General features: G+C 35.9%; 1 protein-coding gene across 5 annotated transcripts in view; it reads left to right on the forward strand.

Moving 5' to 3' along the window:
• Positions 1–13,014, forward strand: part of MAP3K19 (mitogen-activated protein kinase kinase kinase 19) — a 35,870-nt gene that overhangs the window by 3,831 nt on the left and 19,025 nt on the right. For 4 of the 5 annotated variants that reach the window (XM_011354500.2, XM_011354502.1, XM_011354504.1 and 1 more), the window contains exons 3-5: positions 4,398–4,494; positions 9,269–9,347; positions 10,230–10,486. In XM_011354500.2, coding sequence (XP_011352802.1) covers positions 4,398–4,494; positions 9,269–9,347; positions 10,230–10,486 — 433 coding nt within the window. The remainder of the gene's footprint in view (positions 1–4,397; positions 4,495–9,268; positions 9,348–10,229; positions 10,487–13,014) is intronic. The other variant, XM_011354501.2, reaches the window with a different exon arrangement.

Genomic DNA, 13,014 nt, shown 5'->3' on the forward strand with positions numbered 1-13,014 from the left:
CCATACTCTCCCCTCTTTCCTAACCCTTGGCAACTACTGATCTATTGTTCTCCATCTCTACAATTTTTTCATTTTGAGAGCGTCATATAAATGGATAAACTTTTGAGACTGGCTTTTTCTACTTAATATAACGCTCTTGAGATAGATCCAAGTTGTTATGTGTATCAAGAGCTTCTTTGTAATACGAAGTAGTTAGCTATTCACTTGTTGAAAGACATTCGGGTTGTTTCCAGTTTGGGGCTATTACAAATAAAGCTACTATGAGCATTCATGTACAGATTTTTATGTGAAGATATGTTTTCATTTCTCTAGGATACATGCCCAGGAGTCCAATTACTAGGTCATATGATAAATGTATGTTTAACTTAAAAAAAAAAATTTTTTTCCAGAGCGGTTCTACCATTTTATATTTCTACCAGCAATAAATGAGAGATCCAGTTTCTCTACACCCTTGCCAGCATTTGGTACTGTTAAGATTTTTTATATTAACCAATCTGATAGGTGTGTGGTAGTATCTCATCGTGCTTTTAATTGGTAGTTTTTTAATGACTAATGCCAAACATTTTTTCCTGTGTTTATTTGCCATCAGCATTAGTCATCTGCTCAAGTCTTTTATCCATATTCTAATTGGATTGTTTGTTTTCTTACTGTTGAGTTTAGAAAATTCTTTATATATTCTGAATATGTGAGTCACAAATATTTTCTCCTAATCAATAAGAAAAACTTAGCATGTTATTTTTCACTCTTGACAGGTCTTTTACGGAACACAAGTTTTTAATTTTGATGAAAACCAATTTATCCATTTTTTTCTTTTTTGGGTCTTGATTTTTATGTTATGTCTAACAACATTTTTACTTAATTTGAGTCCTGGTTACATGAGTGTGTTCACTTTATAAAAATTCATGAATCTATAGATATGTGTACTTTTCTGAATGTATACTGCACTTAAATTAAAAGTGATGAAAAGGGTAGGGATATGCCTTCAAATAGCTGAGAAAGTAACATAGTTTTCAACCTAAGATTCTATACGCAGAGAAGTGTAAGTCAAGTATTAGAGTTGGATAAAGACATTTTTCAGACATACAAACTCTAACATTTTATTTCTCATCTACTTTTTAAGGAAGCTACCATGTGCTTTATTAAATTAAGGGAATAGATAAAGATAGAGGGGAAAGTTGAATTCGTGATTCAAGAAATCTGGGAGAAGGAGAAATTGTTGGTACAATGGAGAAGGCAAGTCCCAAGGCTTCAGCCACGTATCAATTCAGATAATTAGGAGGATGGATGGGATAATGGAGATTTCCAGAAAGGAAATAGAACTGATATATTATCTGATATATTTTACCAAGTGAAGAGACCACTGGAGTTGGAAGATTTAGGTGTGGAAAAAAATAAGAAAATGAGTAAAACCAAATGATTAGAAATAAAAACAGGATTTTGTGCAGAAAAAAAGTTGTACAAGAAAGTATAATCATACAACACAACTATTGTACTACTGGGGAGTACAATACGTAATCATAATTTGAACTTTGACTATTGACCAAACAAAAAAAGAGGGTGGATTTATTGGGAGGATGAGGGCAGGGTATAAGAATATTGAATTGTCAACTACAATGATAAACTGTCAATAGATCATGTTTCATTTTGATTCCTCAAGAGATGGCAGAATAAATATATTTTCTAGAGATATGGAAGAAAATGCCAAAAAAAAAATCATTAAAAGGCTGGATGCTTTTCCCCCTGAGGGAAGGGGTGGAAAAGGAAACTAATGATCTGTTTGTTATGTCTCTTACCATTATTTGACTTTTTGAAAATGTCAGGTTTGATAAAACTTAAAATTAAGTTAAAAAACCCACTATGGTATACCTATACTATAGAAAACTATGTTGTGGTTAAATTTATGTATAGAGCGTGATACCATTTACATCAAAAAGAAAACCCCACAACAATGCCATTTGTTGTGAATGGTGTTACATAACGTAAGTAAATGCATAGGAATTGATGTAAAAAGACTCATCAAATAAACTGCTAACTGGCTGGGCTGGAAGGAGGAATGGTGGCATAGATTAGGGTGATGGTTAAAGGGTTATAAGAGCAATCGTTTCCCTAGGCTAGAATGCAAACAAAATTTGGTAAAAATTAAAAGAATGAGATGGATTTGTTTGCACTGATTAAAAAAAAAAACAAACAAACCTTAAAATACAGGATTGGTTAAATCAGGACTCCTGGAGCATGGGATGGGATGAGGGAGAATGAAAACTTTTATTTTTAATACCATTTGAATATTTTATTTTTGTGCATTTATAACTTTTCTAAACAGGTTATTCTGCTTCTTGCCAAAGTTGCTTTAATCCAGTTGTTCTCAACATGGGGTGATTTGCCCCCCAGGAGACATTTTACAATGTTTGGAGATGTTTTTGATGTCACAGCTGGGGCAGAGGTGCTACTGGCATCTAGTGGGTAGAGGCCAGGGATATTGCTAAACATCTATAATACACAAGACAGGCCTCCAGAGCAAAGAACTATCCAGCTACAAATGTCAATAGTGCTGAGGCTGAGAAACCCTGCTATGTAGATTTTGTCACAAAGCACTGAAGGTTGTATTGTTTTGGGTTACTAATATAACATGATAATCAAAATAAAATACCTAGAGACCAATCTTTAAAGTGACTGTCATGAATTAGAAATTGATAAAACGCATATACTTTTAATTTTTTATGGTATATTTAAGCAACTTCCTTTCTGAAAAGACAAAAAAACTCTTTGTATTAGTACATTTTTTGTGCAACTTTAAAATGTTTATTTTAAACTGTCACCCTATATTTTTCTTATTACAGTTGAAATAACTTTGAAATCATTTCTGAGCGAGAAATGGACTCTTTCACTTTTGAACTTGCCTTTTCTTCCCTAGTGCTTTCTCTGGGGTTTAAATTGCAAAACCCAAGGTCATCCTTCATTCTCTTTGAATGAAAGCTTGCTTTCCTTTTTGGTTGTCTGAAATGGGTTTTCATAGTTGACAAACATAAGCAGCTGCCTTGCTTATGCGTCAAATTCTCCCAGTCTTTTTTCGTCTAAGAAAAATCTTTTCAAATTTAATTATGTATGATTTCCATACCTATTTTCTCCTTTGTGTGTTTAGGACTCTATTGTTTGCAGATGAGAATGCTATATTCTATTTGTAGTCTATTGTCACCTCTCACATTATTGTCAATGGTCTATGAAATCCATTTATGTTTGGGATGTGCTATTCTAATGTTTCCTCTCCTTCACTCACAACTGCCATTATTTCAATTCTCTTCCTTGTGGCATCCAAGCACCTCTTAAAGTCTTTGGTATTTAGCATTCTAAAGGAAATTAGAAATTTCTGACTTGTTTCTGTTTTAGAGTCTTCATTTCCATAACAACCAGTTTATTATTGCCTGTAATAATTAAAATAAACAAAGTAAAAAAGAAAAGATTACCATTCTCTCTGTCAAATAATGAATGAAATATCAGAGGTTTTATGATAAAGACTGCCTGCCTGTCTGAACCTCCAGGCGACATACCTCTGCATTTAGTGTAAAGACTTTTTATCCAACAGTCTCCTTAAATGGGTGGCCACCCATACAGGGAAGCCAGAGAGCTAATTGTAATGTCCAGATTGTGATGGGATATTGTAACTACTACTTGCATCTACCACTGTTCTAGACATTAAAAAGAGCCACATCTAATGCAACAAATTCTAATGAAGGGAACTACCAACAACAATGAATTCTAATAAGAAAAAGATATGTACTTTTGGGAGTTTGGAGTACTTTTTGTAAACCAAGTTAGTTTTCAACCATGTTTTTCAGCATAATAGTTATTTTCCAGAGGGTAAAAGGAAGTTTGAGAGTTTGCACACCATGGTTAGATCAGAAAGCTGGCAGAGTGAAACTTTATAATCAGCTTTGCTGCCTCCTTTCAGTCTCAGGTTCTATCTGTAGCTTCCATATAGGGCAGGGATTTCCACCCTCACCATCTGTAAATGATGCTCCAGGGAGGCATATGGAAAAAAATCATGTTCCTTTGGGGTTTGTTCACTGTGACTGTGGCCAAAGGATTCTTTCCAGTTATCCACCCAGATGAAATTTGTAGCAGCTTAGCAGCCTGGACGCTGACATGATAAAGTATAAAATGCTGAATTTCTATGTGATTTCAGCTTTGATCTTCGTTTATGATTATGCAATTAATTGCGTCTATGTCTGTGTGAGCCTGGTGCTCTGGGGGCAGATACTTTCCCATTATTTTAGTCCTAAATACTTTATGCAATTTAAAAGGAATCCACAGTGTGAAACTTTAGCCTGGAAAAATCAGCGTTTGCTCTACCAACAAAATAGGACATTGAATAACTGAGTTCCTGTTTTATGATATTTCAGGAGTTGGACCAAGATGATGACTGCAGTCATTCTATATTGGTTAGTGAAGGAGGAGATCCAACTGGTGATGGACGAGATTGGCAAACGAGGACAGAAGGTATTTTGGCTTCTGTCCTTGAAGCGTTTACAAAGATAACAATGATAATTAGGATTTCCCCCCTAATTTCAGAAGTGCTCATTACAGAGCTTTGAAAACACAGAAAAGCGCAAAGGAAATGAGAAACCACTTACAATCCTATCCTTTGGTCCATATCTGAATCAGTGAGTCTTATCAGCTTTCCCTGAAAAAACAGGCATCCCTCTGCTGTCTCCTCCCTACTCCAGCTCAGCCAGCCATTCTCTGTCAGTTTCCTTTTCTTTTAGTAATATCCCCACCTCTACCCACCACTTTTCCTTTCTGAATCTTCCCTCAGCAACAGGGATCAGATTCCTTTCAGAACCAAGCATTTGGTATCTGCTGCTGTCCCAGAGCTCCTCCCCTGAGGGAAGATTGGGGACTGAACAAGGCACTAAAGCTCCAAGTTTCAGTCTTTTATTCTATGAGGCCATCAGTCTGCAACTTTCCAGAGCAATACACATTCTGAATAGGTTGTCCTGGCATATCCATGTGTCCTTGCTTTAACAGACCACAAGGTATTTGCAGATTCTCACTTCAGAAAACAGTCACCTCAGTGATGACATTTTTCTATCACCTATTTGCCTATAACCTTCTTACATTAAATATTTATTCAAATTGCTGCAATTTCTCCCTGGCAATTTACTGACTTCCATTGCTAACACCTCAGGGAAGGTGCCCTCTTGGATTTCTTTCTTCTCTCATCTCTGTGAACCTCCCTGAACACAGCTGTGCTTGCTAATCTAGCTACCGTCTCCTTCGGCCTGTTGTGCGATGCTGCCCTCTCCTGGGGGGCCTCCTGTCTTTCTCAGTCTCACTCGACATCTTTCCCCAGGTTGAGGGCGGAGAATAATTTAGTTAACGTTTGAAATTATTAGCACCATGAGCCCTGAAAGACCTAATTGTAATAAACAAATCCTGGTCCCCTTTCAAACAGTCCTTGTGGTCTGCCTTTGACATTCAAAGATTTCAAAGCTGAGTTCTCAGATGCCCACTTGTATCCCAAGCACCTTTCAAAAGGTTAAACCATTCATTTACTCAGCTCAATTTGAAGATGACTTGCCATTTAAGGGGCTAGTAATTCTTTTTAAAATCAACTTGCAATATTTTAGGTTTTCATATAGAAGATTTAACTCTTACGCAGCGTCTCTGCTAAGCTCTTGCAGTTTTGAGCTTTAATAACGGGTTACAAATTTGAAAGAAACAATTGTTTCTAAATTTTCTTCTCATAGTCAATACTTCAGTTGAACTAGTACTCTTTTCAGTTACAATGCCTGAAGTAAAAATGTTTTTGGCATTATTGTGCATTGTATTCATCTTAAATATCAATATATTTTTTAAATCCCATTTACCTGTTGTTTCTAAAATATTCTAAGTGGTTAACATTTAAAGTGTTCGCACACTCTATGAAGACCTTATGCATATACCGTATGACTATTTATTCTGTTGTGCATATACACATTTAATTATTTAGTTTATATCTGTTTGTCCATTGCAGTATCCTATTTAAAAGGGAGAATCACTAATTACACACACACACATACACACTCACTCAACTCCATGTTCAGATCACTCTCATAGACTTTAACAACCAAATATTCCTGCAGTATGCATTTGCTTTATCATAGGCTTTTATAGATAGTAATGTGTAAAATACAATTTATGGACTCCAAAAAAAAATCCTTCATCTTTTTCCTTAATATAAAAATCTTTTTGCATTCCTCAATCAGCTATTTTCTCAGAACGTATATAACAGATATAAACTTTGTAGACTAGAAATTGGGCATGTAAAATTCCTCTTTTCATGAGTGAGTAAGAATCTATTTCCTGAAGTTACTGGGCTTCAATTTTTTTTTTTTTTACTATATTGTATATCCATCAATATTTTTAGTTGCAGATAACAGAACCTACTCAATTTGGGTTAAAAGGAAGTTTTAAAAGACATTAGAAAGTTCATAGACCATTGAAAAGTCAAAGAAGAACAGAATATAGTTTGAATTGTCAGAAAGAATTCCTGTAACTACATCTCGAAACTGGTTGCTACTGACTCCCAAATCATACTGCCTCTGCCACAAATAGGGAACTGGTTCCACATCAACCTCAGAACCTCCTCCCTATGTGGAAACCCACGCCAGCAAAAATGAAGCCTGCACCTTATCATTTTTCATGTAACTCAGATGACTCCATCTCCCAAATTAGCTTTCTGAACTCTAATGGCAAAGGAGGCTGGAAAATGTAGCTTTTTAAAATTCTGTGTTGAGATTTAGGATTTGAGAAATTATCAAAACGTGGAGAGGTTATCAAAATATTTTGAACCTCTATGCCCATCATTTTAAACAGAACAAGCAAAAAGCATAGTAAAGTAAGAATTTTCTGGCAAAAATAATTTTTTCTTGTTGAATGAATTAGACTGGGCCAATTTTAAATTTTCATTTAAATAATAACATTACAAATTAACTATCATTTAAAATTTTTTATGGTCATTTTCACTTCTATGAAGAAATTATGTTTCTGCCTATGTTTAAATGTTGCCTTTTAGCTTCTCTCTACTATAACATTTTCTAGTGGGGTTAATTTACGCCTTATGTGGAAACATGCACTCAGATACGAGCAAGTGTTTTATTTTTACATGTGACTATGCATCATCTTTTCTGGCTCACTGGGTAGGTTTCAGAGGCTCCCACGACCTCTCATATTACTCACAGTATTCAAGAGACAAAACAGAGAACATATTTGTATGTTCTGAGCAGATTTCAGAATCAGCACATTTTATAATTTTTTCCCCCACTTAGGGCCCACAATTAGAATGCGCCCATTAACTTTTAACAATTTCTAAAAAGGCAAGTGTTATTTCTACTTGCTTATTGTATCTTTGTTCCTTGGTGTGAAAAAGAAATCAACCAATTAACAAACTTTTGAACACATACATTTGCTTAAACACATTCTGGGTTTATTAATGTTCAATAGTTGTAAAAGTACTGTCATTCTTAAGAATGTATTCTCATGAATACACTCTGCACAGTTTTCTAACTTCCATAGTGAAGTACTAACTGAACCTCACCTTTGTACTAGAACATTGTTTTCACTGACAGTTTAGTTATTAGGAATGTACGCTGTATGTTTTTCTTACTCTAACATGTCAGCTAGATTTTTGCATTCCAGAATGATTATTCAAATTTTATGAAAGACATCCATCTTCCCTTCCAGTACAAGAGTGGCCCTGAGCATGTCATACAACCTCATGGGTATCCGTTTCGTCTCTAAAATGCAGGGCTTTGATCAAATGATCTCTAAATTCCTTCCAGCTCTGTACAGTAATTCCAAGTCTCTCATTTTATGCTACATAAATAGTGTGGTGGTAGGATCTTTGAAAAGTTTTTAAAAATCGACTAATTCAAAGAAACTTTATTTTTAGTGATGCATTCTTTGCTATCGTATAGAATTAGAGAATGTGCAATTAAGTAAGTTGTCTTATTTGAGAAACATCAAGAAAAACAAAGCTAGATACATTTTTGTGGTACCACAAATACAATATTGGATGAAAAAGATAGTAAATACCATTATTATTTCCCCACTTAGGAAACAGAAGTTTTCTTTTTGGAACTATTTACTTTTTTTAATGCATTAGTCTCATAAATAACACAGACATAAAAATTGGACAATAACAATGCTTTCATTATGGTGATTACCATATATTTGACAAAATAGCTAAAGTCCTTTAAAGAAATAAAAGCCTTACTTGCGATAATGCTGCTGATAATATCTATGGAGTAATTTTCCCAGGGTCACTCAGAAGTGGCAGAGGAGGGATGTAGACTCAATTCTGTCTGATTCGCACCCCAGTGTTATCTTCTCTGCTATACTTTTTCCCTAGCATTCAATCAGTGGAGGTGATTACAACTATGGCTGGCTCTTCCAGGAACACACAGACTAAATAAATAGCTGACAAATAAATGGAGAGGACTGAATACTGGAACAAGCACTGCGTCCTCCTAGAAGGATACTCCTCTATGTTCCCACATCACCATTCTCACACTTTTATCACAATGCTTACCTCACCATAGAGATTTATCATCACTACTAGGGCCACAGCTGCACCTTGTTTATTTCTATATCTTCAGCACAAAGTGTTGGGCTTGGCACATACACTTAATAAAAGCCTGTTGAGTGGAAAAAATGAATAGAAGAACAAACTTTAAAGTACAGGCCATTTTGGCATGGTTTATAGTTTTTTTTAGGGATATTTGTTTAACATGGTATATTGTGCACAAGCATCTATTCTTCAAGTTGGGACTTTCTGTCTTAAGGGTTATACTGGGAATCATTCCATGGAATCAGACAAGAGATGAGCAAAATTACAAATACGAGCAAGCTCTCATGGGAAATCATGTTATCTCATTTAATTCTCACAGCAGTCCTGTGAAGTAGGTGCCATCAGTTATACTTTACAGAAGGCAGCCTTGTTTTTTTTCCATTCTAGGGACAGCACTTCTCACCATAAAACTTTATTTTACGTCTGGAAAATTTTGTTATACATTTTGTTTGCTCTTTAATAAAGCATTTCTTTGAGATCTATCATATGCAGAACAGGAAAGATACAAAGATTGCTAAATCTTAGTTCCTGGTTAATTCCATTCAGTAATTATTAAGAATGCATTAGCCAAATAACCAAAAAAAAAAAAAAAAATACTTCTCTTGGTTACCACTAGAATTCATTACTTTTTTTTCTTTCTACTATTGTCATCCATTTCTATAGGTGTCGAGATCATTGTTACTTTCCCAAGAGATGTTCGTCACTCCCAACAAATGAGCCAAGAAGATTTAAAAGAAAATGAGTAAGGAAGTGTTAGATTGAAATTTAAGTATGAAATGACACTTTTGTGGTAACCTACATTTTCCATAAATCAACCCCAAAGAAAACAACTGAAAGCAAAGGTCAAAATAAATATTATTGTGGCAGTGCCAGATAATTATTTTAGGCTTGGTGGGCCATATGGTTTCTGTTGCAATGATTCATCTCTGCAATTGTATCTAGAATACAGCCATAGACTATTTGAAAACAAATGGATGTGGCTGTGATTCAATGAAACTACAAAAGGAGGCCATAGTTTTCTTCCCCTGCATCAGTGCTACTAAAAGTGTGGTTCTGAGATGCTTCCATCACCGGTCCATGATGAAGTCAGTATAAACTTGAAATTTTAAACATTTAAAAAATTGTATAGCAATAAAGTGGTCTTATGGTCATGGATCTGATAGTGAAAAAATTGGGGCTTATATTTGTTTTTGATTTTCATTTCATTTTCATAGTAAATCACTTTTATTACATTTTACAAAAGTATCAGTCCATGATGGTCTGGAAAATTTAAAAACTGGTCTTCACCAAAGATAGCTTGAGAAGCACTGGGCTGGTTAATGCCTTTGGAGAAGTAAGAGGGTACATCCCCTATGCCTGTCCTTTGCCCCTCTGACTTCTCTGCCCAAGGGAACAGAGACTGGGGAAACTAAAATGTACAAAGCAGAGGGTAGACAAGTCAGGGAGTGAGTGGGGGAGCGGGGTGAAGAGGGCTTGTCCTTTCAGGAATACAGCCATCCTACTCAGCAGCACCATTGGAAATAGTTCTTCATACTTTCTAGTGATGTCAAGCTGGACTGAGCACTGGGGATCCAGAAGACATGGGGAACGAATTTTAAACCAAATCATTTCCTCCCCCTTTTAGTCAGATAACCTCAGTGCATCAAAAATGGGCACAAGCACATTCTGTTTCTCTTCCAAATGAAACTGAGATGATGGACTTCAAGACAAAGATGCCAACCACGCAGCCTTTGCTTCTGAAAGAGAAAAGTTCCAAGGAGCTCTATGATGAGAACTTGGGCATTTTGTTGCCAAGACCTTGCTTGGAACCAAACATCTCCAAATCTGTAGCTAGAGAAGATGTCTCTCACTTTCCGAAGGGCCAGCAAAGAAAATCTGAAGGTGAGTCCATTTAATCACACAGCGATTTCTCTATTTTTCGTTCAGCAAATGTTTATCTTCTTCTTGAGTGTTTGAAAATCTTTACTGTGAACTCGTATTCGGTTGATGTTTGTTTGTTTATTTGTGGGCATCTTTGAGGCCCACACTGAGGATGCTTTCCTCCAGGATTTGAGTTTACCTCTCTATCCAACCCAAGACTTAGTTACCAGATAGCAGTCCTGATGTCAGCATTTTCCCTTAGGACAATGCTATCTTTTATATTTGCTTACCACTGTCCCAAGCTAATCAGCTTGAACAATGCAAGGACAAACATTTAGTCCAAAAAGATGCATATATTGACTTATTGCAATGAGTGAGATTGCACAGCAGGGGAACTGTGAGGCATCTCACCAAACAAGGGAAAAAAATTAAATTATTATAAAATTTGGGGAGATGGGTAGAGAGATTAAATGAAGTAGAGAAATGGGTAGAGAAATTTAAATGAAGTAATGTTTTTTCTTTAATTGGGGTAAAAGGTACATCACTTAAAATTTACTATTTTAACTATTTTTAAGTGTACAATTTAATGGCATTAAGTACATTTACATTGTTGTGCAACTATCACCAGTATCCATTCCCAGAACTTTTTCGTCTTGCAAAACTGAAGCTCTATACCCATTGAACTATAATTCCCATTCTTCTCTTCCCTGTAACCTGGTGGCCACCATTCTACTTTCTGTCTCTATGAATTTGACTATTCTAGGTACTTCATATACATGAAGTCATATAATATTTGTCCTTTTGTGTCTGGCTTATTTCAGTTGTCATAATATTGAAGCGATGTTTTGATAGGCTGTAGGTAAGGGTGTTAATATCAGGTCTGGACTGTGAAGTAGATAGACCCAGAGTCTTGTTCCTTGAAATCAAACAAGTTAGCTCCAACTCTCAGCAGTCTCGCTTCAGCCTCTTTCTCGCCACCCTTCCTCAGCAGTACAATAAACATTAGTGCTACTGAACGGCTTCCATTCCCAGAACAAATACTTAAATATTTGCACATACTCTCTTTTTCTGCTGGAACATTATGCCATCCTTTGGGTGTCACCTGAGATACAACTTCCTCTGGAAAATCTTCCTGAACTTCTCAAAGACTGGATGAGTCACCATTCCTTTGGACTCCCATAGAATCCTGACCTTATCTGCAACATAACACTCATAGGGTTGAATTGTCACTATTTGTTTGTGTGTCTGTCTTTACCAGATTACAAAGACAAAAACCATCACACCTCCAAGCACCTACCACCGGGTCTGGCACCTAACTTTAAAAAATTATATATTGAATTAATAATAACAACAATAATCATTTATTTAGTGTCTATTATTGCAAGGCACAAATATCCACTGATATAGATCATATTAGCATACTTGTTTTAGAAATGAAGAAACTGAGGCCTAAGAAGGTTAAATTAAGTGTGTGCCCAGGTCACATAGCTTGTGAATTACAGAGGCCGGGTTCAAGCCTGGACCACTTATTCCTGAAGCCAGCGTGCTTAAGCAACATCACATCATCTGTATTCAGAGTTCATACCTTCCATCTGAGTTCCACTTTATCTATGAGGGAAAGAAAGGATAAACATAGTCAGTCTTATAGATGATTAAGAGAAAAGAAGGAGAAGTTGGTGCAGGTACCAACTGGAGGGAATATGGATGGAGAATCTGAGTTGGACATGTTGGAAACATTCTCTTCTTCCAGCCCAACCACAGAGAGAATCTTGAAGATATAAGAAAAATAACTATGTACACCTAGACAAGAATAAACTTGGTTGAGTCAGTTTCCTGTAATAGGAGCTGCTCTGTAGGTGCTTTGATTTTGTCTGAAAATGTCCAGGCTAGTGTTTGCCCCTCCCCTTTTCTTATTTACCTAAATGTAGTTTTTAAAAATTAGATAATATATGTCGATTTAAAAATGACAGAAAAGACAGATGAGCAAATATAAAAAATAGAAAATAAAAAGTATAAATAGTATTCCAAGACCACTTCTTCTAGAATATACTGTCATATTTCTAAATAACATATTTATAATGATATTGTTTGATTGTTAGATTTAGACTTTATCCATTAGGATTCAACACTCTTACACTACTCTCTTTACACACAAGCAATCCCCAAGCTTCTCAATGTGTCAGTAAGCCTTTTCACTTAACCTTCTTATTTTCACTCCAGAACTCCATTTCTGCTCTCAGCTATTTCTAGCTCCTTATCATCTTTGTTTCAAGCTCTCCAGAGAGTAAACTTCCAGCCATCTGCCAGGAACGGAGAAGAGCAGTGAGGCAGGGCAGGGAATCTGGAGCCTACTCTTTACATAGATTTATAAGCACCCCCTTGTGTTCAACCTCACCTGCAACCCCACCTTCAGTGGTACTTGATATCTTCAATTCTTGCCCTTTTCTAAAGTTCTTATTTCTTGTTGGGTTCTCTCCCCTGCAGGTAGTGAGCAGAATAGGGAAAGCTGACAACTAATCAATTATTATTCACCCATACAGTTATCACTG

Source organism: Pteropus vampyrus, unplaced genomic scaffold (genome assembly GCF_000151845.1).
Source record: "Pteropus vampyrus isolate Shadow unplaced genomic scaffold, Pvam_2.0 Scaffold17, whole genome shotgun sequence".
NCBI classification, from domain to species: domain Eukaryota; kingdom Metazoa; phylum Chordata; class Mammalia; order Chiroptera; family Pteropodidae; genus Pteropus; species Pteropus vampyrus.